Source organism: Mycteria americana, chromosome 2 (genome assembly GCF_035582795.1).
Source record: "Mycteria americana isolate JAX WOST 10 ecotype Jacksonville Zoo and Gardens chromosome 2, USCA_MyAme_1.0, whole genome shotgun sequence".
Taxonomy (NCBI): domain Eukaryota; kingdom Metazoa; phylum Chordata; class Aves; order Ciconiiformes; family Ciconiidae; genus Mycteria; species Mycteria americana.
The window spans coordinates 97,103,508-97,131,496 of record NC_134366.1 but is presented as its reverse complement, the minus strand read 5'-3'; the positions used below and the strand labels follow the sequence as shown (position 1 = coordinate 97,131,496).

At 37.7% G+C, this 27,989-nt stretch overlaps 1 protein-coding gene across 4 annotated transcripts in view; it reads left to right on the top strand.

Moving 5' to 3' along the window:
• Positions 1–27,989, top strand: part of TENT4A (terminal nucleotidyltransferase 4A) — a 62,353-nt gene that overhangs the window by 2,312 nt on the left and 32,052 nt on the right. For all 4 annotated transcript variants that reach the window (XM_075494064.1, XM_075494068.1, XM_075494066.1 and 1 more), the window contains exons 2-8: positions 13,118–13,241; positions 14,749–14,795; positions 15,727–15,847; positions 17,438–17,545; positions 18,291–18,419; positions 19,511–19,724; positions 26,397–26,523. In XM_075494064.1, coding sequence (XP_075350179.1) covers positions 13,118–13,241; positions 14,749–14,795; positions 15,727–15,847; positions 17,438–17,545; positions 18,291–18,419; positions 19,511–19,724; positions 26,397–26,523 — 870 coding nt within the window. The remainder of the gene's footprint in view (positions 1–13,117; positions 13,242–14,748; positions 14,796–15,726; positions 15,848–17,437; positions 17,546–18,290; positions 18,420–19,510; positions 19,725–26,396; positions 26,524–27,989) is intronic.

Below are 27,989 nucleotides of genomic sequence, written 5' to 3'. Positions count from 1 at the left end.
TGCAAACCATAGCCTCTCCTGGGAGGACAAGACTTGTGACTACTGCTTTTTAATTCCAAACTGACACTGAAAAGGAAAATTGCTTACAGGAGGCTGATTTGGATGTTTAAGAGGTGTCATATGCCAGGAGCTTTGTGTCCTGTACTAATAAGATGTGCATCTAAAATTCCAATAGTATCTTAAAAATAGTCTGAATTTCTTTGTTTTATTTCCATAGAGATGCAGTAGAACAGAGTTAACAATTTATCTGCATAAGACAAGGCAGTGTCACTGAGGTAGATCTCCAGGCAGGTGGATGAGGGAGTTGCCTGAGGTCACCCACCAGGTCTATGGCAGACCTGGGAATCGAATCCAGGCACTGTCAGGATCCAGGTTCTGTCCTCTAGCTGTTAAACAGCACCACCTATGCCAATCACATATCGTTATCTTTATCTTCTGCCCTTTTGTTTTCTGTTGGCTTTCCTTTAATAAAGGTTATGCCACTTTCCAAGTATTAAGTTTATAGAGAATCCATACACAAGAAAATTGTTTAGCCAAGCTTCAGTTGCACTATTCAGTTCCATAATACAGGTTGTTCCTTTGCTGATGCATTAATGAGAAGTTCTTGGCTAAGTATCTTCGAAAGAGGAAGTTGTGTTTCCTGATCTTCTGTCAAGGATCTGTATTACTACATTGAGACCTGATGCTAGGAGTGGGACACCAGTAACTACAGCATGTGTGATCCCATAGTTCCAGCTTTCCTTAGAGTAGCAGGGAACTAGTGCTGAAGGAGAGCATGGAAGTTGAAACCACAGACTTACATATGAGAAGCAGTTTCTGCCTTAAACTTTGAGTTCTGTTACCCAAGGTGAATCTTGAACAAGTGTGTATTCTAAAACAATTTTCTGTTTGGTGTTAGAATTTTTTTATGAAGTACTTACATGATTGAAGTAACAAAAATATTGCCACTGATGTCATGACTTTAGGTGTTTATCTTCTGCAGTAATTCCTGGCTACTGGTAAGTTTAACTTAATTTTCCTGAAGCCAGGCTGGTGAATTATTTGGCTGTTCAAATAAAAATGCACTGAAAAGACTGGGGTGGGAAGAGATCCCTACAGAAGTTTCTTCTGGATCCTTTATGTTCCTTATTTGTTGCCTGGTGTTACTTGGAACTGTCAGGCCAGTCCTGAAGCATTACTTCCATAACTGATGGTCTATTGACAGACCATCTTCAGTGGTGTCAAACCGGTGTATGCAACTGTAAAAAAATGTGATCCTTACAATCTTCAGTTGCAGTCTGCTTTGGACATAGATTATAGGAAGAAGGACTTGATCACAGATGCTCATGTTATGCATGGATGTTAGAGCTTACTCTGCCACAAATATTGTTCTCTGCAGAATGTTTTTCTACAACACACTGAAATTTCCAAGTGATATGCAGTAGCTCACAGTGTTACTGTAGTGTCCTTTGGTAACAGACTAAGAATGGTATTTGCTGTTTTGCCCTCTCCCAGGCTGCAGTAGTACTTTTGATGAAATGCCTGCATGCTTTGAAATAGTACTGTGCTCTCTGCACTGTCTCATTCAGAGCTGGAGATGGTCTGTAGCAGTGCAAGTCGTTACTGTTTTTTTCAAATTGATCATATTCAGTGGCTTTGTGATGGTAGGTGTGGTGATGTTTAGGAATTCTTTATGTTGTAAAGTCTGTGTTTTGCTCTGTTTTATGTACAGCATTCCTTTTTTCCAGTGGACTCATACCTGTTGCTTTTACCACCTTCTGACAGCAGCATGCCAATCTTTGTGTTGTAAAGGAAATTCTCCCTCTCATAAAACACAAGTGTGAATAGCCACGCTTGATTAGATTTCATCCTAAAGCTATGCTATGCTATGGCTATGCTTTAGGATGCCCTAGATTGACCTGTGTTGTTTTTCCAGTTTTTGGAAGGTAAGGAGTGAGGGGAATGAAGCTACATTTATTCCAGTGCTTCAACAGAGTGATTAATATAGCAACAGTGTAAATTCTTAAATGCCTGGGTTTAGGTTAGGAGTACAGATGACGTAATCATTGATTTCAGATGTGATGCAGGTAAGTGTCCTCTAATATTATGAGGTTAGCTCAAACTGTTGTGACTCATGTTCAGAACTACATGTGATTTCTTGCTACTGTAAAGTATTCTCTCAAGTGGTTTTAAACTACATCTAGCATCTTAGGGTCTGCCTTCTTTGTACATCAAAGTAATACCTTCTGTTTCTGTAAAGTCAGTATTTTAACTCTGACTAATTTAAGCATCCAGAGAGTTTAAAAATCCTGGAATTTTATTTCAAAATATGGAATCAAGCTATTCTAAACTTTTTACTAAGGACTCTACTGCTAGGTTTGCATTGCTTGGGTACACAGCTAACAGGGCACTTTCTCTTAAGATGTAGCTAGTAGCTTATGAATAGTATAAAATAATATCTGATTTAATTATTCTGCTTAATATGAAGTAAGTAAAGAATTAAGGCATTTTTAACAATATGAGCCTGTTCTGCTTAGTACTTTCAACTAAGTATTCACATTAATTTTAGATGTTGAATGAGATTACTGCTGAAATACCTGGCATATCTGCTTGGTATATTACAGTCCTGTGCAGAAACAACAGAACTGGCTTGTTGAGGATTAATCTGGATACCAGAAGTGTTATGATACATTGGAACGGTGCTCTGCTTGGACTAACTAGTGTTGCATAGCATTTGACGATTTACTGCATTCATTTTTCCCTCTCCATACCTGTTGTCTTTAACCATCTCTTGATAATGACACAAAAGTTCTATCGTAGAGCACAAGAGCGCAAACACCTCCACATTTGGTTAGGCTGAAGGAGGATTTGGGCCACCATTGTCTGGTGACCATAGCAGATACCTGGGGAGAATTCTCATAAGCAAGGTAAGCTTGTGATGATGCTTCCCCAGAAGACTTGCTTCAGTGATCACCAGTTTGCAGCTGAAGGATACGGTGTACCAAAAGTGCTGTCCAGAGATTTGTTTCTGTAGCTACTCAGATTTGGTGGTATTGCTATATACTAAGTCTATATCAGGTTTTGTTTGTTTCTTCACCTGTATGCTGAAGTGTTTCTAATTCCAGTCTTACTGGGATTTTTGCTTTTATGATATATTGCTGAACTTTGGTGACCAAGATAGATTTAATTACTGAGTTTTGTGCAATGCATTATTAAAAATGCATTGCATTCAGGACCTTTCATAGCTCTAGTTCCATGTTTATCAACCCTTGCTGCTTCTTATGCTGCTGTCAGAGCTGGACAATGCAAATTAATGTGTAGGGATGCCACATTGTGAGCCCCTTTTGCAAATTTTATTTTCTTGTACTTTGGCTGAGCTGAAAAAATGCAGATTTTGGAAACTCTGTGAAGCCTTTACTGTCTGCACTGGGCTGTCCAGCACTTGCAAGGGTTTTAAGGGATTTCCAAGGGTGGTATTCTAACTCCTTCTTGTACTTAACAGTGCTGTCTTGCTCTAATACCTTATAATAAAGATTCAACGCAGCGGGCTATGCTTCATCCACACTACTGTTAAACCATTAGTGTCTGTTATCTGCTATGTTAGGTGCATACCTGTAGTGAAGGTCTTAGTGTAAGAGGCAGGCAGTGCTGGCAATGAACACTCAATTCTTGTTTCATCTGGCTTTAGGATCAGGGCAGAACTAGGCAGTATATACTGTAGTATGCAAGGAAGAGGGTGGGAGTAGTTGCCTGTTACAGTAAACTTCCAGAGAGAGACTTGAGAGAGCATCGGGATGTGGTTGAACGGATTGTTTTCATGCCTAAGGTTGGTATGCAGCAGAGTTCAAGGGTAGCTGCTGGATGAATTGTCAAAAGAACAGAACATCTCTTTTTTTGCGGTCTACTAAGTTGACTAGAGTAGGTAAAGCTCAAAGTTTCCTTGCAAAGTGGATGCCTAGCATAGAGTAGAGACTGATGCTTTTGGTGATGGAATGAAAGGAATATTTTTGCAGCAGTAGACTTGAGAGAGTACAAAGTACTAGAGGTCAGAAAGGCTGAGCTACAGTAGTAAAACATGAGAAGGCTTTGCATGACAGGTGCTCACATCTGTGTGTAAAGAAGAATGGGACATGTTTGGAGCAGTTTAATCCTGGCATCAGCTTCACAATGCTTTTCACATTTGTTAGGCTTTGGCAGTAGAGATAATTGGCACTAAGGACATAAACAGCTGTACCGGGTGAGACCATTAGTGGCCAATGCCAAATGTTGGGAGAAGAATATATTAACATGAGCCTGTGGTGATCTTTCCTGGAATAATCTCTGAGATTTAAATGATCTATGGTTCTCGGACTACCTGGACTACAGACAGTGCATTGTTAAGCTTATTGTGGATTTTATGTATGAATTTGTCTCATCTCATCTTGAGCTGTTATGAGCTGCTGGGATCAGCTGTGGCAAGGTGTTCCACAGTTAAGCTATGCATTATGTAAAGATCCAGTTTTTTTGTCCTGAGGCTGTCACTAGGGTTGTAATTGCTGCCAGCCACAGGTCTATGCATTAATGAGGCAGTCCATGAGTGCTGTTTTCAGCTGACTTGAAAGAGCGAAAGGGCAAGTTGAATCACCTGACCGTTGTCTATTTTCTAGTCTATTTAATCATTCCTTCTATTGAAGCTGTTTCCTGCCTCTAGTTGTTTATCACCTCTGTATGCTTTACAGTTCTGTTGTATCTTTGGGACTCGGACGAACCAGACCTGTGTGTGATAGTGTCACAGTATTCCTACATCTTGGGCTATCTTCTTCTATCTTGTACTTTGTTTCCTGATTACTAACATGGGACTTGCCTGTTCTTTTTTGGCTACTGAGTATTGAACAGACCTTTTAACAGAATTCTTATTTTAAGATCTCGATTCTCCGTGTTTAGAGCCGGTGCAGAGCCCCTCATTGCATCTTTGTAAAGATAGAATTTTCTCATATGCCTCTGTTGTGCTTATATTTATCCAGTCTCAAATTCTGCCTGGTACTTCATTGTGCAGTCTGTATTTTAATGTCCGTCTGCAGTTCTTGAGCTGGCTTATTCTAGATAACCTTGCAGCCTCAGACTTTTCTGCTTTACTATTTGTCCTCTTGCCAGATCACTTATGAGGATGTTGGCTAGCATAGGGCACTTTGGGGCTTCACTAGTGACCTTCCTTTAATATAGAAATTAAAAGTTCCAGCTGCTTGTTCTCTGTTTAAAACAGTCCCTTATCTACCTGAAGGTCTTCCCTCTCATCCTGCGTCAGCTTAGTTTCTTTGTAAATCTTCATAAGACTCATGAAGTGTGGGATTATCAAATGCTGATTAGAAATCCAGGTAGATAACAGGATTTCCTTTGTGGTTCACTGATTCTTGCAAATAATTCCCAATGGTTTTCTTTAAGACACTACTTCTATTTACGAAAGCTAAGTTGACATCTTGATGTAGTCATAACTATTGATGTGTTGCATTGATTCTACTTTTGACTAGTTTGACTATTATGAATGTCAAAACTAATGCTTTTAAATTAAAAGAAAGATTGCTGCTTAATGTTCTTCTGATACAAATGCAGTATCAAGTGAGTGCTGCTTTTGGTGAATACCAAATTATCAGGCATAGATTTTGCTGTCAAGTATTTTCTACTAAAAAGTTGGTTTGGGACAAGTTCTCCCTGTATAGTTAGGGTTCAGGGAAACCTCTGAGGGATAAAAAAAGAAAAAAAAAATAATACTAGCTTCTCTACTTGTCATGCATTGTGATCACTTAACTTTGTCAGTTCTGATCACTTAATTCACTTAACAGAAAGCAGGTCTTTGGGCTCCTGAGCTAGTTTATCCTTTCTCAGGCATAGGTTTGCATCTTGTTAAGTTGTTCCTCATAATCCTTTTTGATATCCTTAATCTTCCAATCCTCTTTTCCTGCTTTGTACATGACTTCAGGGTTTCTGAAGACATCTTCTGATGGAATACTGTGACAAGGTAGTAGGAGCTCTCTTTTTCCCTAAAATCTGATTAGTGATGCACGCTTTTGCTAAACAACCAGTGTGGTATCTTTAATAGTCTCTGAAGCACCTTATTCTTTTAGCTGAGATTCTTAAATTGAGAAGCTTCCTCTTTTATATGGTGAACTGCAGCAGTACTTAAATCCAGAGAAGGCTTTTCTAGTTTTTGTTGCCTTGCAGAGATACTGACTTTGAATGTGCAGGGTTTGCTGCTAGTGTTGCTTTGATGGCTGCATTTTGAGTTAGATTCTGCTGCTCAAGATTATGTCAGGAGTTGCTTATCCTCTTAAATGTTTCAGTGGCTAACCTGGTGTAATGCATACCTGATCTACATGGGCATAATTAGTCTCTCATCACTAATGCAATTCTGCTGTTGCAACCTTTCTGACTTGTCTGGGATGTTAATCACTTTCTATCTTTGGGCATTTGGAAAAGTATAGTATTAAGACAGGAATTCCAGTGTTTAGTGGTTCTATTTATTGGCCTAGCGAACTTGCTGTTTCAGTTCCAAGGTTTAACATATGGTATGTTGCTTCACTGATGCAACAAAATGATTGTGGTGTTTTCTTGGTGTTGTGGTGAAGTCCAGCAGCCTAAGTCAGGAGTAACGTACAGCTGTTCAGCAGCTTATGTAGCAGATCTATTTTGCCATGTATTAACTTGGAGATATGTATCAGTTTCTTTTCTAGATTTTATAATGCAGCTTTTTCAAAGTACATCCAGCCATTAATAAGGTAATTGGTTGAGTTTTATTGGATTGACGTACTTTGCAAAAATAGGTTAGTTTTTGATTCTTTTACTCTTCCAAAATGCAAACAAATTCTGTTATTTAAGTGTGGAAATTTGCAGTGTAAATCAGTGCAACAAGCTTAGTTTCTTAAGTGTGTGAACTGTCAAAGTGCTCCTAAGAGGTAAAATTTAATCGGCAAGAAACTCAGTCTAAAATTAGGACTGGCTCTGACTTGTAAGAGTGTGGGGCAAAGAGAAAGCTTAGAGAGGAAATAAGAACAATACAATCTCTTGTAGAAAAGGTACAATATATTTTATAAACTACTCTTTGTTCTGTGGATGAAAATTTTTCTTTCATTCTCTCCTTAGTAGCTAACTTGCAAAGTAATCTTGACTCTTATTTCAGTTTAGTGTTTAGGGTACCTACCTGTAAAACATTTCACAGTTCTGATTCATAGGTTCTATATAGTTGAGATTTTTTTTTTATTCTGCCAGTCTTTGAGTTTGCTGCCTTCCATACAATTACAGTGACAAAGATAATTGCTGTCTGAATTGCGTAGTAATATGAGACTGATGTGATGTGGCAGTACAGTCTGTGAGCATAGCACTATGTTTTCATAGTGTCTCTCATCTGTAAGTCTAGAACATTGCATAGGGCATAGAGTACTATTAGCTGAGTGTTACTGGTAGTGAGGAGGAGCGGTATAAAAAAGTAAAGGCACCTGATGGGTGTTGAGTGGGGTGGGAAGAGAATTGTAAGTTCACCTCCTCGGTCATAGTTCTATTTTGGTTACTTTTGCAGATGTCTTAATCTTAGATCATGTTGGAAAAAGTCTATATCTCAGAATATACTGTTGCTTTCAATCATATATATATATATATATATTCTCCTTTATTTTGCTAAACTGTGTTCCTGAGTTTTAGACTGTAATACAATTTCAACTGTTGAATGCATTTGATTGTTGTAGTGTAAGATTTCACCTGCATTTCCATGATAACGCAATTGTGCTTTGCAGTAGTTGTAGGTGAAGGTATAGTTCAACAGATTTCTGAAATATGTATGGTGGCTGCTGGGCCTTTCACCATATAATCTTGAGACAGCAAAGTCCTCAGGCATGTTTCAGAGTTCACGCTTAATTGAAAGAACGTATCCTATTATTTGTAACCTTTATTTCAACAAAGCTTCTGTTGAAATGCTGCCTATGCCTCCCTATTTCTTTACCTCCCTTTCCTACTCGCCCCTAGTGTTACACCCACATGCTTTAACTGTGGCATCTATTCTTTCCTTTTATAAGGATTTTTGGCTGATGTGTTAGACTTTTCAGTTAGAAAAATATTCTTTACCTACTAGAATGAGTGTGTTTTTCAAAAGAATCAGTTGTTCCATGTAAATGATGCAGTCATGTTTCTATCTGTTCCTTTAGAATAAATTAATGTGCTTAGTAGTGTAGACATGATGTTGAAAAGAAACAGGATACTTACTTGAGGGAATAAAGTCTCTGTAGCTTCTTGTTCACTTTCTAGTTTGTTGGTGCTGTTTGAGAATTTCATTTCACCACATTTAAGTTAGCCATTGAAGTAACAAGTCAATGTTATATATAATAATAGTTGTAGATACAGTAAATGATGAGTAAAGTAAATGAAACCTGCCTTTAAGGAAAAAACATTACAAAAGTCTGAGAATGTCTCCTGAGTATTATTTTAACCTGAAGACTAGAAGTGTGTCTGCCTTTCCTAAAACAGTGAAACGGATAAATTTTTGGTAAACCAAAGGTGTCAATTCTGTTGCATAGTTCAGCCTGTAAGCAGCAGATGTTTAATGTGCTTAGCAGTAACAGCATTAGTGAATGGTGGGTTCCTCCAGGCTGTTAAGATTAGCAGTCTGAATAGTGTAGCAAATACAAGTAGCCTCCCTTCTGCATCCCTGCATTCTAATCTTTTCCACCTTGCATTAAGAGTACAGTTATATCTCACCAACAAGTTTCATTCCCAGTGTTTTTATAAATATAGTGAAACTGCCTTGTGAAAAAGTCAATTAAAATGCCTGTCTTTGCTAGGAAAGTAGTATAATAGGCATCTTAAAATGTGATAGAATATTGCTAGGTGCTGGGATGCTGTTGGAGCCTGAATTCTTTAGGAAGCCAGAAGGAGATTGAGAAAATTGACTTGTTGAAGGAAGTTCTATTTAAAAAAAAAAAAGTTAAGTTGTTACTTACATCTGCATGTACATCACGTGCTGCAAATTGAAATTCTCTTCCTAATGATTAAGATACTGTCACAGTCCTCACTTAAGAAGTAACAAGTGCTTTTGAAGATCATAGAGGCTACATGGGCAAAATAATATCCTGTTGTGATCTGGTTTTTCAGGCACCAAATTATTCCTTCAGCTAGTAGAGAAGTTACTCTGAGATTAGTCCTGAGCAGCATACAGCATCTTGTTTTATGTATATCAGAGCTGCTTTTTTGACTGTGTTCCAATAACCTTGTCTGAGCAAAGATGTTTAGAAAAATGTAAACTACAGTACTATTAAATTTTAAAAAAGCATCTCAGTTTTGAGAAGCTTCTTCAAGAGGAAGCCAAAAGGATAAAATGCTTGAAAATGCTATATTAAGATGGTCGTGTTGTCATATGCTGACTGTGAAGATAGCATTGATTCTTATCCAGAAGGATGTAGACCAGGAAGATGATGTTCTCTGAGAAATAGAAGCTGTTGAATTAAGGAAAACTGGAAAGAGCAAACAAAATATAAGTCTGTTAAGACAGAGTTTGAGAACTGGTTTGCTAAGTGCATTAAAACCTGACAACCTTGCACATCGAAAGCAAGAAACTTGCTGGTCACTAGGACTGAGAGAGAGATATGAAAGGGCACCCAGGAGAAGTCAGGTCATATAGTAAAAACTAAGTGAACTAATTGCATTGCTTTTTGTCAGAGAAGGGCTGAAGAGACTTCTCACCAGAACTTTTCTTTGACTCCAGGCAACTGTCATTTTACATTTCAGTAAGGAGTGTTTAAATCCATCAGCAGAATGGTAACTGTTGTACAGCCGTGTCTGGTGCTATATGCTGAAGAACTCCAGAGGAACTTAACCATGAAACCACAGCGTATGGTTTGAACTTTAAATGAGTTTTGATTATCTGGCTCTTGTGCTGTTGTCCCATGCAAATGGAAGCATTAAATGAAGTGCTGCCTTGCCAGTGCAAGGTAGAAAATACGAGCTGACTTCTTAAAGTAGATCAGGGAAGGAAATGTAGACTAGTGATGGGTGGTATTCTTTTGAGTCTTTCATGATATGATTAAGAATTGTGACAGTTAATCATCTGAACAGAAGCTCAGTGGGGCATTGAAGTGAGAGAGTGCTTGTGTGCTTGCTATTTTTCTGACCTTGCTGACACACTAAGGGCTGCTTTTGAAAGACTACGCTGTGTATAGTAGAGGCTGCAGTGCATAGGGGAACTGAGACCTGTTTTATTCTCCTCCTTCCCTAATATGGGATGGCTACTGTAAATGCATTTTTTTAGGAATGTCTGGATCTTCTGGAGTGGTTGGATGGGGTTGATACCATAACAAAACAACTTATTTGTGTGAGTAAACATAAAGAAAGGGGCTAGTGCATGCTTTGATAAAAGGTAGTTGTGTCTCACAGGTCTCATTTCCGTGAAGGATTCATTGTTAATCCTTATTCATGTGGTCAGTCTGATAACACAGAACTGCTAGATTTTTTTTTTCAGAAGAATGTTTCTGAGATTCTTTTTTGAAGACTTTGTAAAAACTGAACAGTCACAGATTTGCTGGGCTTACAGGTTAAGTAAGAAGTAACCAAAGGAAAAAAAAATATTTACTATGTAAGAAGGGAAGGTTACCAGTGGAATTACTCAAGACTCTGTTGCTCGATATATTCATAAATACCTGGCGGGAAGACAAGAATAAGAAAAGGGTAGAAAGGATAATAGAAAGCTAGAGCTGACTGCAGACAGTTGCAGTGGGAGTTCATTGTTTATTAGGTTATAAAGTTGCTGATAAAATTGAATTCTAGTAAATATGGAGCCATGAATCTGAAGAAAAATAATTCAGGCTGAATACACCCAGTGGGTGGACTTCATGTTGGTGGTTATTGTTCAGAAAACACCTTGAAGCTCCTTCATAATGGTTTCTTTTAAAGAGCAGCTGTATGCTCAGATATCCCCAAATAGCAGCTAGCAGTAATCTTGGCAAAGACATGGACAAAAAAATGAAAACGGGTGTGTCATGGACTGAATGGTGTAGTTATGTATTGACTCTGTGTGCATTTCTGGCCACCTGCCAGAAAACATGGTGCAACTGAAAACAAACTGAAGGAGGTTAGCAGTGATCAAACTTTGGACTTGCTCCTGTGTAAGGAGAGAAAAACAGATGAGGATTGCTAGCTTGAAAAAGAGCTGGTGGATAGAGACAAGTGGGTATGAATTGAGAGCCTGGTAAGTGTTATGTTTGGAGATGAACTGCCAGTAATAACTTTTTCCCCCAAGAAAAAGAGCATCAGATAAAATCATTAACAGGCAGCAGTTTAAAATAAAGCACTTTTAATTCTGAGGCATACTTAAATTCTCATAGAATGCCATGAATGACAAAAGCATAAATGGACTAAAAAGACCTGGAAAAATCAGTGGAAGAAAAGTCCTCTGAGCTAATACACGTTATGGTTGGGATCCCCCCCAAAAGTGTGCCAGATGAAATTACTGGAGTCTTGGAAGGATTGCTGCAAGGGAGTTGGATAACAGCTTTGTCTTTTATTGCTTTCACCCTGTATCTGCCTACTGCTGATTTTTATAAGTAGGATAATGGGAAGTCTTTAGTTTGGCCCCACTGCTGTTAGGTGTGTTCAAGTATTTTCTTCATTGGTCTTATCTTGGAAAGGGAAAAAAAAGCATACTTTCTGGAAACAAAATAAAATAGGAGCATGTTAGTTTGTATTTTTTGTCTTGCCCCGAAGTTTTGAAATCAAGTAGATTCATCAAGAAATAGAAACATTTAGTTGATAAGTCTGCTGTGTAATTAAATGTTCAATTGTGGATCCAGGCCCAGTTTAAGATAACAGAAAGGGTAAACAGTAATTCCAAATATATATGCTTTTTAGAAGTATCTTTGTGCTTTGCTGCTAAAATCTCTTTGTTATGGAAAGGAATCCTGACACTTAGAGATTGGGCATATGGTCTGTTGGAGGCTATCTGTTAGAGTGGGAATTCTCTAGTAAAATGAGTTGCAAAAGTCTCAGGGAAGAGCTAAGAATTCTGCTAGAGATGTATAAAATTTTCCTTTTGGAGGGCTAAGTATGTTAACTAAGGATTGAACCTGATTTTTTTTTTTAGGACAGAATTTGGATTTCACTACAATGTTGAATTGATATATTTCTTGAATTAGAAATCTTAGAAATATGTCAACATTAAAAAGATTTTTTTTTTTTGTAAAATATCATGGCAGTAATTTGCATTTTTTTGTTTTTATTTGGCATGACTTGGTGCTTTTTTATTGAAAGCAAACATGACATTCACCTGAAAACTCAAATTGATCTTATTTCAAATTTGGTAGCAAGTGTTCTATAGTATTGGGAGATGTGAAACAAAAGGATTTAACAGGTGTATAAAGATCCAGTGTCAGAACTCCTCATGTAATGCTGGTATTAATGTATTTTGCACTTGAGAATATATTTAACACTTCTCACTTTGTGTAGTTCAGTTGGAAGGACACTTCCTATATGAATGAATGGCTAATAAAGGGCTTGAGTGGTCAAAGGAATCCCTGTTTGTCAAAGTGGACATTTTCACATCAAGGAATACTCACATATGTCCCTTTTATTGCCCTCTACAAAAACTGGTTAATGCCAGTGGCCTGTTTCCAAGTCTGTGTAAACTTCCATATACACAGAAGAAAGAACCCCTGGAAGAATAAACCTACTTGAAGATTTTAATTGTTCTTGTGCTACTTCACAGTTGGATCATTGCATAGTTTTTAAGACTATGCTTTGTTTTTTAAAGAAAATAATCTTTGGGAATCAGGAATTGAATTTGATCTTCACTGTTGAGCCAGTAAGAGGGTTAGTAAATGTCTACTAGTGTTTGTGTCCTGTGTCTTTTGACATCTTTAGCATTTAGGTAATGTGATGAGAGCTGATGTGTAGGTATTGCTGAGATTACTGTGAGGTGCTGCCATGAAAATCAAGTATGAATATACCTGTCCCACATCCCAGATCCAGTTTCCCATATGAAAGCCTAATTGCTGTGGCATTCACCTTTCTTGAAAGTACTGCTGGTTTTGCTTAAGTGATGATATTAAATAAAGCCTATGGCCTGTTTTTTTTAAATTTATTGTAATAGTTAAATCATCATTATAACTGGTGCTACTTTCTCCTTTAGACTACATGAAGAAATAATTGACTTTTATGACTTCATGTCACCTCGTCCTGAAGAAGCAGCTATGAGAAGAGAAGTGGTGAAAAGAATAGAAACAGTCATCAAAGATCTTTGGCCTACAGCTGATGTGAGTGTAATTTGTTGATATGATTCTCTAGTAGATTGTAGAGCTCGGTTCACTTAACCTTGCTATTATCTATCTGTGTTTTAGAAATTAACAGATAAGACTTCGAAAGTAAGGCAATTGACTTAATAATCACATCTCTTGCAGTACCTAACAGTTTATTTTAAAAAGTGGAGGAAATTTAAAACCTAGATTTCAGGTTAATGAAGGCTACTGGTAATTTTTTCATTTTGAGAACTGGAGATGTGAAGAACTGTCCACTTTAAGAAGTGCATTTCTTAAAGTAAAAGCTTATTAAATTGATTATTTCTGCATAACTTCATTTTGAATACTAAAGTGAGACTGACTACCTATGTATCCATTACTGCAAGGAGTCCTGACTCTGTGGATATTTGTAAATACAAATATTTTACAAAAGAACAGTTAAAAGATTTTTTTTTTGTACTCTTCACAAATTTGACATTCAGGGAATTACTTTAGCCCTGCTGTAGTGGGAAAATTTGACTTGACTTTCTGAGAGATCTTGCACCCAAAGTTGTTGTATTTTGAAACCCTTTATTACCTGAAGAGTAAGTTTCCTCCAAACAAAAAACATCCAAAAAGAATGTAATGTAAACTGTATCTCTAGCATCACCTTTCTGATTACCAGATAGTAGTGTTGCCATTAACAAGCAGAAAAACATTTCAGACCACTGTGACTTCATAGCCTTCCATGACAGAGTGAGGGCTGTGGCCACAGTACTGAGCTAAAGATACTGTAAAGCTCATCTACTTCATCCTCACCTGTGATTTTCCTTAGTAATAACATTTTTCTAGCTTGCAGGAACAGATATAAACACTGAAATGGCCCAGTGTTGCCCAGCCTTTTCATAGGTCACTTCAAAGTAGTGAACTTGTAAATTGTGCTCTGCTGTAGCAGGGGGAAGAATGTCTCAAGTCTCTAGATTGGAAGCATACTAAAAGTATTTGATGTGGACTGTGAATGTCTCTTCAGCATGCCGCCTTTTCCACATACAAACACCTACCACAATTTCATAGTCATCCTTACAGTAAAATCTGGACTATTCATGTTTATCTGAATTATATGTTTAGATGCACTTGCTGTTTTTTAAACCTAAACATTTGGAAAAGTGTTCCACTTAAACTCTTCCAATTTCAGTAAAGCTGTCCTATGAAGAAAGAAGAGAGCAGGAAGGAAGGAAATTTCTAACAGCTTATAGTTCTGTCAAACTGGAAATAAATAAATGGACTTGTTTCAAAAGTTTGTGCTCTTCTGCTAGCAGGATTGGTAGTCATTTCATGTTAAAAAAAAAAACCCAATTTCCTCTAAAGTTGCATCTATAAGAGCAAGTGTATTTGTACAGACTTAACAGAGTATGTAGTAAAGTTCAGTAATGTTTTTACTGGACTATATCCTTAACAAGTCTAGAAAAATCTTAAGTCTTGTGAAACTAAAATGAAGTGAGCATTCATAAGTACAAGATATTTCACTGGTGTGGGTTTTTTTCAGGTCCAGATATTTGGCAGCTTTAGTACAGGGCTTTATCTTCCAACTAGGTAAGTAATAATTTACTTTTACATAAAAGCTTGTCATCTTTTAGAGTAATGGTAAATTTCAAAGGGGAATTTAGACTGGAATGTGTAAACCTATCAAACTTCTAGTAAAATTTTTGCCTTATGTCCCATGTGACAAAGGGAAGAGCTTTTGAACTTACAGATTTGAGATAAGTATTTGATATGTCATTGTACTGCTCTAGGTACTCACTGACCCTTTGAGTTACCTTTTCTTCCTTGTGTCTGGGGTTAGTCTTTGGCTCTTTGTTTTCAAGATACAGTGAAATTGAATGGTCAGTATTTCCTGTGTAAAGATTGTGTTTTGTTAAATAAGGTGAATTACAGAGAGTGTGTCACTTCTCTGACTTTGCACAGTAACTCTGTGATAAGTCATCACAGCTGTGTGTTCCCATTTTTTTTTGAGGAAAATGTCTTAATTCAGTGGTTTATATTGCTTAATGGTTCAATAGGTGGATGTGGAAAACCTGTGTAGCTGTGTCTTAAAGACTATGTTGTCTTTATGTAAATTACATTTTCAGTAGGAAGGCACTGGAAATGTCATTTCTATAACTAACAATCCCTGATAAAACTTGTTTGGACTATTAACATGCCTGTCAACAGGGGTAGATGAGGGATGGGATTGGACTGTGGAAGTCAGAGAGGAGGGAGCAAGAAAGGTAAAAGGGAGAGGAGCTCAAAGAACTCATCAGAGAACTGGAAGCGGGAAACTAGAATACTACTTTTGGGTCCTAAAGCACACTAGACCATCTCTTAACATTGCTAAAGGAAGCTTATTGGGAACCTAGATTAAAAGTTGTGAAATTATCACCCTGGAGGACTTGTGATATGTAGAATGCCAATTTTACCTTTTTTTTTTTTGGTGGAGTATTATGGTTAGACTTAATGGATCTCATGCTGTGTTCTTTCTGTCTAGTGATATTGATCTAGTTGTTTTTGGGAAATGGGAACGGCCCCCTTTACAGCTGCTGGAGCAAGCACTAAGAAAACACAATGTGGCTGAGCCATATTCCATTAAAGTACTTGATAAAGCTACGGTAAGTAATAGTCTTTGGAATACTGAACTGAAAAGCTTTCAGACCCCTTAAGATGTTGTTGATAAATGTTCTTAATTCATGAAGTGGATGATACTGTCTTAAGCATGATATTTTGCTCTGTGCAAGATTTTAGTAGAACCTGTATGTGCTTGGCAATAGCACACAGTTTTTTACATGGACAACAGTAATGCTGTGTACTGTACTTGCTGGAAGGCTGTATTTTATGCTTATGTTAATAAAGATCTAAAAGTCAGTATTTGGAAAATATCTAGTAAAATAAGTTAACTATTTGTATAATGTTTTTCCACTGACCTTTGAGAGGACTTTGTTTAGCCAGGGGCCAGTAACTAGAGCTGTCTAGGTTGAAACCCCGATTTTTCAGGTTGTCTTGTTTCTGATGGCATAGTGAAGTGTTCCAAACCTAACATTTGTTTTTTCCCTTCTAAAATATGCTACTTAAGAGCTTTATTTCATTTGTGAAATTGATGTGTAGTCTCTCTTGCATCTGTCTTGTAAGCCTAATGGATCACATTGAATATGCTAAAAACTTAAAAGTATGAGAATTTTATGTTACTGAGCAAGTGGTGTTTTCTCCAGGAGACTAAGCAGAGTATTCCAAACTTCTATTAGCAAGCTGTTACGTTTTGTGGTCTCTGAAATGGAGTGACTCTTTTAGGTCCAGAAGATTCCTGTGGCTTCTATTGGAGTAGCAGTACGTAACAGTTGCTCTGGTAATTTGGTTTACCTGAGAATGAGTGGGATTTTCAGAATCAGTGATACCAGTCAGTGATGGAAAATGGTGCTAGGCTTATCAATTTTACTAGCCTTTCTTTTTTTGTTCCCTCTGGTGTTGGTATAAAATGATGCTGTACTACTGCTCTTTTGTTTTCCATTTCAGATTAAAAATACAAGAAGTTCCTTTTAAAATAAATGTTATCAGCTGAAATTTAGGTTATGATTGCAAGACTATTTTGTAGGATACTGCCTTCAAGGTAGTGGTGTGAGACTGAATGACATATTCAGTAGTTCTATAATAATTCATTGCTGCCAGAAGAAGTAGTATTGCTACTCCTGCTTTGCTTTTATCCATTCTGGCTTTCGTTTGACTCTGCAGTGAACCAGTTCAGCTTGATAAACCAACAGATAGTGCTTTATTTTTTCTGCTATGCTAGTCTTCTGTCAGTTTAGCAAGTGAATGGTGCAGTGCTGGGTCAGATGAATGCAGTTCCCACAGGTTATGAGAGCAGAATGTCTCCTATTAACAGCAGTGAGTCACTAAATTGAGTAAATTTAGTTGTCTTACAAAACACTGATACTGCAGCTATGAAGGCAGATATCGAACAGCTGTGGGAGGGTACATAAGTGATTACAAGTTAATGTGATCATACATGCCTGTGTTTTTAATCAGCTCACTAAAAAGCTTATCAGTCAAGTTAAGATTGTTATCTTTTCTCAAATACATGTTTCTTTGTCTTGATAGTTGCATTCATTTGGACTGATAGTATCCATGTGTCTTAAGTGAGTAAGCTGGAGAATAGCACCAGTGTTGTATTTCTGGGGATTCATAAAATCTTGTGTTAATCTTTACAGGTACCAATAATAAAACTTACTGACCAGGAGACAGAAGTGAAAGTTGACATCAGTTTTAATGTAGAAACTGGTGTGAAGGCAGCTCGATTTATCAAGGAATACATGAAGGTATCGGCCATATAATGAATGTTATACTACTTACCAAGGATGTGCTAGATGCTTAGCTAACCTTTTTTGGTATGGCTTAAGACTTCTGAAAAGTTATTGCTGAAGACTATTTTCATTAATACTAATTAAACATGGATATTTTAATTTATTTTCTACTGGTATCTATTCAGTGTTGCCTTTGAGTGCTAGATATTTGTGTGGATAAAGCTGTACACGGAAAGGACTTCTACAATCATATCTAGATCTGCAGATAGGTACTAAACTTTGCTCCTAAATCAAGTCTGTTCACGTTTTGCTTACCTTGAATTTAACTGATGCTTGATTATGAATACTATCTTGCTAAACAATGTCTAAAAACAATTATTCCGTAGCTACATACTTAAAATCAAGTTTACTTTTTTGCTCTGCAGTAAAAGTACTGTTTAGATAGAAAGCTTTGACTATAATGAGTGACACTGGCATTCAAAGAAGGGTATAAAAATTTTCCTGTTTAGGGAGGGGAAATAAATTTGATATGTAAGCTATTTGATCAAATAAGAGTTGAAGTCTATCTAGAAGTCTAGTCTATTTAGTCTAGAATAAAAAAAAAGCATGTTTCAGTTCTTCCTGTGGAAACATTTTACAGCACACTACTGAGTAACATTTTTGTATTAGAAAGTGAATCTTCTTGTGTTGAGATTGTGTAGTTCGTTCTTTGTTTTGGAATGTTGACATTGTCATTGATAAGACTTATTTTGCTTTGCAGAAATATTCTTTGCTGCCTTACTTGATTTTAGTATTAAAACAGTTCCTCCTTCAGAGGGACTTGAATGAAGTTTTTACTGGTGGAATTAGCTCTTACAGCCTAATTTTAATGGCAATTAGTTTCCTGCAGGTAAGTCTGTTCCTTATTTGTTTCTGTATTCTTTGAAATATTTTGGTTTCTGTACTTATGCCCTGTTATGGTGCTGTTTCTTTAGACTCTCCTAGCAACGCACAGCTTTACTGTTACGGCTCTAGGTGTTTGATCATTGGCAGCTCCTGTGGACTACCCCTCAAACCTCTGAACTTCTGTTCACTGTGTGAACTGAAACAGCAGCAGGAGCCTTGTGAATGGCATAGAGGCTGTGCATTGTTTTCTATACCAGGGCCTGTGGTGTGGATTATGCTACCTTCCTGGGCAGCCTATTCCAGTACCTGAATCATCTTACTGGTGTTTTGTAAATCTGCCAGGATGCAGTTTAAGTCTGTTGCTTCCTAGACTACTGATATTGAATGCACTGAGTAGTTGATTTCAGTGTTTATGAAAATTATGAAATCAATCAATCAAGTTCTTCTTTAATTATATGTTGGTTAGGTTTTGACATACTTAAAACTGGCAGATATTGTAGATAACTGATGAAATAGCTGATGAGTTATAACTTCTTCCAGTACATTTTTGTGACAGTAAGCTTTGTTATGAGTATGATGAGGTACAGTGTTAGTGTCTCTCAGCAGCTGTGATAATGGAAAAACCTACATATTCTGCTGCTGTTAATGATTAATTGAAATACTAATATAGATTTTACATACTGTATATAATATGGGGAGATTGAGAAAAGAACTGTATTTCAGTTGGAGTAAATAGATTCCCCCTGCCTCCGAAAACATTAAGACCGATGGATTTTCTGTGAAAAATCAGGTATTACTGTTACTAACTAAGCCGTAATGTAGTATGCAGTACTACTTTGTTGCTTTTGGCTTAGGGAAAAGGTTTACGAATCCTCAAAAAGCTGAAAGAGGAGGGAAGGAAGAATTCTTTGGCTTCCGGATACTGCTGAAGTGCTGCCCCCTCTTGGTTATGTGAAAATAGTTTAAGTACATGACTCAGTTCAGACTTGTGTAAAGAGATTATACTCAGTTGTTTAAATGAGAGCTTTTTGTTGTACTGTGTTATGGGCTGAAAAGCATTAATTTTTAATAATTAACAACTGTTCTGTGTCACAGCTGCATCCAAGAATTGATGCCAGAAGAGCTGATGAAAACCTTGGAATGCTTCTGATAGAATTTTTTGAACTCTATGGAAGGAATTTTAACTACTTGAAAACTGGTATTAGGATAAAAAACGGAGGTGCCTATATTGCCAAAGAAGAAATCATGAAAGTCATGACTAATGGATACAGACCATCCATGCTATGTATTGAAGATCCTCTCCTGCCTGGTAAGATTATACACTTCTTGCAATATTCTGGAGCTCTGGCTCAAGTTGTGCTCTCACAGCTTATGTTAGAGTCCCTAGAGTCTGTCAAATGAGTTAAGAAGCTGCACTGAGAAGAGACTGTTGCTGGTGTTGAGGTACAGTTACGGAGATGGGCTAAGGGATAAGGACCTCAAGTCTCCCGAGATTCATAGCCTGAGTAAATTGGATTGCACGCAAACAGTGCAGATACATAATGCCTTGGAGATTCAGAACTGTGTTGAGTGTATAATCACATTCTCTAACAGTGCTGAGGGGTAGTGAAAGAAACAGGTCCAGGAAATCCTGGGAGGGGGTTTGTTAGTAGGAACAGCTCTCCCTTGTTCATTATGAGAGAATGAGAATGGAAGGTACAGCTTTTCCCGCCACAGTCTGTGGTGCCATACTTCAGATAAACGATACCATATGGGAAAGAAACACCCCAGATGAGGTACCTGTCCTGTAGGGTGGTGCAACAGAGACTGTACAGAAACATGGGTGTATATCCATGAATGTGCAGCTGTATTATGGTGTTGATGTGAAGAGTGGTTTGCATAACTGGCTTCTGTTGTGAAGCCAGCTGGCTTCTGTGCTAACTGGCTAATGGCTTAGAGTTGGCCATTCTCTAATGGCTTAGAGAATGCCAGTTACAGGTGCATGTACTTTTGAAAGTAACTAACTTAAAATATTTTTTTCTTTAAGATTTGGTTTTGATTCAGTAACCTTCAAAGTAATCAAGATTAATTTTGGCTGAGCTCCTGAAAAAAATTTCCAGCTTTATAGTACTCAGTTTGCATTCTATTTAGACTGTCACAAGTAGCTGAAATTCCAAAACAGCTTTTTACCAAAGTAAATTTTCAGTTAATTTGGACTTCAGCATTAGTATTTCTAGAATGTAATCGGCACTTAAACTCCATACAGTCACATCTTGTGGGTAGACTGCTTATGTACAGCACTTTTAAAGCAAATACCATGGATCAGGAGCTGAAGTCTGGCACCTTTCTAAATACTCAATATGCTAAATGTTCATAGTTCTCTAGAACAGGTTGCAAGCTAAGATATTCATTTGTCTAACCACATCTCTGATATGTTTGTAGCTCTGAGTTTGTGTCCATCATGACTCTTGCACTTGGCCAGGCATAGGTGTGACTTTGCAGAACTTTCATTGTGTTATTCAGTAGCTGTGTACTTACTTGCCTGAAGACCCATTTGAGTAGCAGCATGAGACGCATTTCTTTAGAGTCGAAAACCTTTACTGTCCTCCAGTTCATTTCCTTCCTATCTGCTGAGGACTGAAAGAGAAGAAATTACATATGCTGCACAATGTTTTAATCACTGCTAATAGTGCGTTGGAATTTTTTCTTCTCTTTGACTCTTCAGAGAAGAAAAAAAAATAAATTGCAAGTCCGGTATTGGCTCTGAACTGTTCCTCCTAGCATAAATCTTGCAGAAGCAAAGAACTATAGTTTAGAAGGAAGATATCTAGTTATATGCTATCAAAGAGTTGATAAGAATTAAATTTAGATGAGGTTATATGGGCTGAGATAATGTAATTCTTACAGGAGAGAAAGTGTTTTGGCAAGGGAAATGAAAGCTGAGAATAGCTTGAAGTTATCTGACCACTATGTCCCATAGAGATATTTTCTGGCAGCTACCATAGAGCTTCAGAACTTGCCTGATGGAACTGGGAGGAAAATTATATAGAACATACAGGATGGCTCTTTGAATTGGATCTCACTCATACAGCCTCCTTAGATCTAGACTTAATCACATATTCCTACAGTATCTAAAACTAGCTGTCAAATGTGTAGATAATGTCTAGAATTCTGTTAAATTAATTTAGTTCTGTTACTGCTTCTGTCCCAGTACAAAAAACATTTCCAAGTGTTCAGGTCCTTGCCCAGTTGACAAGTCATCATCTCTGCTCAATTAGTTTGTGGTCAGATCCACTCTGCTCACTTAGTTTGTGGTCAGATCCACTCAGTGTCTAACTCCATGAGGGTCAGTGCCAGTTACTGTGGAGGAGATGGGAACAAGTATTTTGTAAAGAGTGGACACAGATGTTTTTTGACTTAAGTTAGCATAAGTTGCTGTAGAGATTTTCCCTCAAGCCTGTTTTTGCACTGCATGCACAAGTTTTTAATCTTTTTTTGCAATCCTTTTTTAGCCCGATCACAGCTTTCTCTAAACTTCTGGTTAAAACTTGGAAGAAGACTTTGAAAGATGACTTCTTAATCTGGAAATCAGACAAAAAATAGAGGGATAAAAAGAAGCTGTTCAATTTCTCAAGATTATCCAAGTAGTGTAAAAGTCCCTCCTATGAATGTATGCACTAGTTCAGCAATAGGGTGCTGAAAGGTATAACTTATAAGAATAGCTTTAGACAGTCCTGTAGGGGACAAGATTAAGTTCAGTGGGATTAGTTCTTTTAAATTGGAGGAACTGTTTTTTCTTCAGTGTGAAATGGTGATGTCTGGCTAACAGATAAATGATGTCATCTGAAGGATATGATACCTCAGTTCTACCTGCTCTCATACCTTCTGTTAGTTCCTAGATTTGGAAGGAACAGGCATCAACCTGTTGTGTTGCTGTTTCGGTTGTAGTGGGTTTTGCTCAGTTTCTCCTGGGTGCTGTAGGGTTTCCTCTGAGATTCTCAAAGACTGATTATTGGGTGCTAGTGGATTCTAATTTCTGTGATTTGAGAACCAAGATTTCAACAAAGATGTCAGGAGTCTCTGCTTGAAGTGGGAAGTGTGTTGAAATCTGGATTTGAGATGTCGGACTAATCTAGCTGGTGATGCATTTTAAAGTGGTAGTTTATACTTGATCTTCATACATAGCCTAAGATTCTTCATCTTGAGTTAGTGTCCTGGGACAGGGTGATGAGATGAAAATCTTTCCCTTAGCATCATCCAAAGAAGGGAGTTTCTATAAATGCCTTGTAGCTGCCACCATTTCAGTTTCTCAAAGCAGTTGTCCTTTCTTTGATGTGTAGAAAGTGAAAGCATTAATTTAGGAGAACTGCAAAGCCAGGCACTCAGGAGTCTGTTCACAGGAACATTTTGGAGCAGATATGATAGGTAGATGATACCGTCCTAGAAGAGGCTTGTGCGGAGTTGGTCTAGCAGTATCCTGTCTTGGAAGATGTGACTCTGGTTGCAGCTGACAAATCTTAAATCAGTGGTTGTAAAATAAACTTGGCATTTATTCAGCTGATTAAGGAAGCTTATTATTTTGTCTTTGTGAATCAGGTGATTATCAAGGTCCTTCAGTCATTTCTGATGCTCAGAACAGGAATGGCTTTGATCTTGGTTCAGATTGGCAGTAGCAAGAGTAGCTAAATTGCAGTTTAAGACTTGGAGTTCCACCTGCGCTGCTCCCTTCATGAGGAAGGTTGTTCTTCGTTCTGAATTACTATGCGCACTAACAAAAGTTCTAAACCTTACGTTCAATGTGTTTTCTTTGAAAAGAGACTCTTTAACTTGCAGGACTAATTACGCTTCACGTTGCTTGCTTCTGCACCTTGATAGGTCACAAATACAGGAAGTAATTAGATTTGAGCTTGGCAACAACTATTGGGATTATCTGTTCTAGCCTTAGTGGCTGCTCAAAGTTATTCATTACAGCTTTTCAATATCTGCTGTTTGTCATCAGAACCTGCAAATATATATGTGTATATAAAATACATGCATTTATAAAAATACACAAATACATTGAAGGTAGCATCTGAAAGAACCCCTTTAACACTGAATGTTGCAAAAAGGTGCTTACTAGGTAATAGCTTAACATAAATGGACCTGCTTCAGCCCTAGCTCATGGTCTTACCTTTACCTTTCCAGGCCATGTTCTTAAAACTGCTTCAGGTAATGGAGGGCTACCTGATGGAGTGGCAATACTGATAGTGAGCGATGGAAATCTTAGACATGCTCCTTTAGGGATGAAGGCTTTGTAAGAAAGAATGAGGATTGAATTATACATGAAATCACACACTATTGTTATCTACTAATGTACATCTGAGGATTGAAGTCTCTATGACTTTTTTAGAGTGAGAACATTTGGGTTACGTGCTTTAACTGATCAGTCTGTAGATTGTGACAGAAGTAGTATGCTCAGGTATGTAAGACGTGATCTGCTGATGAGAATGATCTCTCGGAAGAAAATCTATTCAAGACAGCAAATGCAAATATGTGATCCTCTGGCTTCTTTAGTATGTTGCTTTCTGGATTGGGTAGGGCCACCTCTATACAAACTTGACCAGTACAGTTCACAGTAGCTTCTGTACCTGCTTTTCAGCTGCAGTGCAAGTCAGAAGCTCTGCAGACTGTATAATTGAATAAGACATGTTTATTCAGACATTTTTATGAACTAATTACAGGTGCAGAATGAGGCAATCCAGGAGCCTAGGCATGCTATGGCATGAGCTATCCTGCCTCTGTTCTCAAATCTGCTTCAATCAAGACTCATACACAACTTTGGTGGTTTAAACTAAACTGCCTGAGTTTGCTGTAAGTGGATTAGGGAAGGCTTATGACTTCTTTCGCTGGCACAACAGTGGAGGTGGCAACTGACAAAAGGAGTAACCAACAGTTTGTAGCAGCAGTGTCTTCATTTTGGTGTAACCTCATGCAGGATGCATGTCAAATGTAGCTGCCTTAGCACCAGATTAGACTAATGCAATTTGTTTGAGTGTGTATTCTTAATTCCTGTTATGTGAATTTATAGAATCATTTAGGTTAATAAGACCCTTAAGATCGAGTCCAACCATAGATGGACTCGAATTTAGTGGTAGGTGCACTTGTGTGTGTTTAGCCACTTGTGTATATTCCATTTCTGTATTGCTTCTCAATTTATTTCTCTTGTATATATGTTTAGCATGTCATTATGTGGAAGGTGGCATTGTTGCATGACACAACAATGTGTCCTGCCCCTGGAAAACCTGTACTGAATTAAGAATTGGTTTTCTAGTAGAATTAACATTTTTGTGTTCTGATTTCTTCACCACTGAAATACCTTGGTCTCTATTCAGCTGCCTTTGGACTAAGTCCTTTGTGAAGTCCTCTGCTACTTTGTAGTGCAGCTCTGAACTTAACTACAATGTGTTTCTTCCTAGATTCACTGTCCTAGGCCCACATTGGTCTCTGCTTCTACTTCAGGGTGGAGTCCAATTGCATATATGCCGCTTATAGAAGCTTTTGTAGTTTTGAGCCTAGTTGCTGCTGGATACTGCAGCAGTGCATTTAGAACAAGATACTCAGTTACTTCAGTAAACAGAAAGTATTTCTTGATCAGTTTTTATTTGACCATATAAATGACTGAAGAAATTCTGTGTTCCCAAAATGCTCTTATGTTCCCAGTCTGTTTTCATTGATTATGCTTTTCTGTTAAAGTGGCATTATGGTTGGAGAATCTTGAAGGATTAAAATGTGTTGTCAAGTAGTAAAGCCAAGGCTGGTTGCTTTTTTTTTTGGTGTTCCCCACCCCCCCACCCCCCCCACTCCCCCCGATGGCAGGCTTCAGCATGTTTGTCTATAATGGCTTGCTGGAGAAAACACTTTGAGTGAAGGGTTCCTTATTGGATTCAGTCCTCCAAGGGATAGATTCTGTCCTTTACCCATCAATTTTCAAAGCAGATTTTTCATTAAAACCTGTTCAGGGGCCTTGATCTGATTTTCATGCTTAAAATAAACATGTTCAGTGGTTCATCCTTTTCCAGTGTTCTCACAGCATTTCAAGCATCATTCTGAAGGAGGTTAACCTTTTACTGTAAGCAGCTTTCTACCCACTCAAGATCTAGTCTGTATTTTAGACATGCAATTTGAAGGAAGTTTTCTTTTTTTCTTAAATTGAGTGGTGACAGTGAACCTTTGGTGTCTGGTGCCAAATATATCTACAAAAAAAACCTCCAGATGTTTCTTCTTGCTAGTAATAGCAAGATCTTTCTAGGTGTCAAATGGGAGACCAATGCTTGTGCATTGTCACTAATACAGAAGCGTTGCACGTTCTTAACTTCTGCAGTTCCTCACACATGGCACTGCTTTTGGAAGGAGTTCTGCTATGAACATCATTCATGCTTAAAGAGGGGCAGTCAAGAAGTGCCTCTAACTTGATCAAAAAACAATGCTATACAAACTTCTGGAATCCTCTATGATAGATTTTTGACAAACTGGTTTATCCTGTGGAGATAAATAATCTGTATGAGCTGGTTTATTAATCTGTAGTTTTGATAAGGTTAAGTAGGGGTTGATGTAAGTATACTGGGCCCAATGAAGATAATGTGGTTGCACAAGTGGAATTTTAAGCTGAATTTGGCCTGCAGAAACTCTACTGGTAAGTGAGATATGATGCTTTAAGCTTGGTAGGTTCCCTCTTAAAAGACAGCTATAAGAGCTTTAAGCTGATCTCTATTCTGTTTCTTTCAGGCACTGGTACATCGGTATTTTAAAAATGGTAAATTGAATGCATAATGTTAAGTGTCATTCCTAAGGTTAGCTTCTTTTATTGAGATAGGCACACTTAGTTGTTGACATGAGTAGGATGGGCTAACCAGTTTAAACAGAGTTAAGCTGTATTGTTAAGGCTTCTGAGCTCTAAGTATGAATAATTTTCTGGTTACTGATATTAAAAAAAGATGATCTGATGACTGTCACATTATTTCAGGAAACGACGTTGGCAGAAGTTCTTACGGTGCCATGCAAGTGAAACAAGTTTTTGATTATGCCTACATTGTTCTTAGCCATGCAGTATCACCACTTGCAAGATCATATCCAAATAGAGATTCTGAGAGGTAATTAGTCCACTTTTTGAATATCCATTTGTCTGTATAATCAATTAGGAATGTTTGGGTCTAAATCAATAAAAGGAATATTGTTATTTATTGTTTAACTGCGGCTGTATTGAAATCTGCCCAGAAGTTTAGGCTGCCCAGTGGTATGACAGTGTAATACCTCAATGTGCAGCACTGAAATGAAGACAGCGTGACAAAACCCGGGATGAGTCCAATGTGAGGCTCTCTTAGTGTGGAAGGGAGCCAGAAAATAATTGGTCTTCCCTCAAACGTTCTGCTTAAAGTATTTTAAAGGAAGGTCTGCTGGTTTAATGTTTGGTATGATGTATGTCTGTACTATGGCAGAAAGAAATGTGCGTGATCAAATTGCTTGTTTAGACACAAAACTAGACAACAAGGCTAGAAATTTCCATAGTTCTTTAATATATGCTCCCATAAGCTATTTTAAAAGGCCTGATATGTAATTAAGCTATTAAAAGAATCAGTTCAATTTGGCCATAATGTCAGAACTGCCATTAAAAGTAGCTTACTTCTAGATGTGCCATTTTTAGTGCAGTTCTTAATGTCTTTCATAGAAACACTGTACAGCTAGTATTTTCTCAGTTCTCACCTTTGCACATTTTCTAGTTTTTGAAAGGGGGAGGAGAAAGTAAATGAAGGTATGTCAGCCATGTTATATTTTCAGTCATGTATCTGCTCTAGCATCTGTTATTCTAACCCTTAGTACAAACTGGGGCTAGATCAGAGGGCATCTCTTCCCTGAGACTTCTGTAGAATCCCAATGGCTTTGAGCTCCTCAGCTAATCGCAGGGAGGGATGGCTGTAACAAGTCACATAAACCGTCTAGATACAATTCCAAACTCTAGGCAAGCTGTTAACTTCCAGCATTAATGTCATTGGAAGGTGAAATAGTTCTCCTATAGTAAGTTTACCACAAAAGTGGATGCAGTCTTTCACTCGTGGATTTAAAACTGACAGTATTTTGATAGTGTCCGTGAATCTCTAGGTTTTCTGTGGTATTAAATCCACAAAGGTTGAGACTGCAGTTATGCCTGTGATGGAGATATAGGAAGAGTGGTACATAGTGTTACACACTGACATTTGAGACTGCTGTTTTAAGATAGATTAAAGGTGTATCTGTTAAATGTGTACTGGCTGACAATTCTTGTTGCTGAATGAAATGTCATTCTTAGGTAAGTAGATAGAATTCTATACGTAGGGATTCCTGAAGTTTTGCTTGTGTGACTTGGGTCCTGGCCTTCATTAACTTCTCTGTGGTTCTCCAAAGGATATAGTCATTCTCTTATGAGGTACCTGTATTTATTACAGACATCAAAAAGTGTATTTGCAAATGCATTTAATGGACACCTCAGATGTCATCAGTATATGCAGTTCATATGTACACTTCTTCCTGTATTTGGGAAAATGAATTTTGTCACAACTTCAAACCTGGGGAGAAGTCTCAG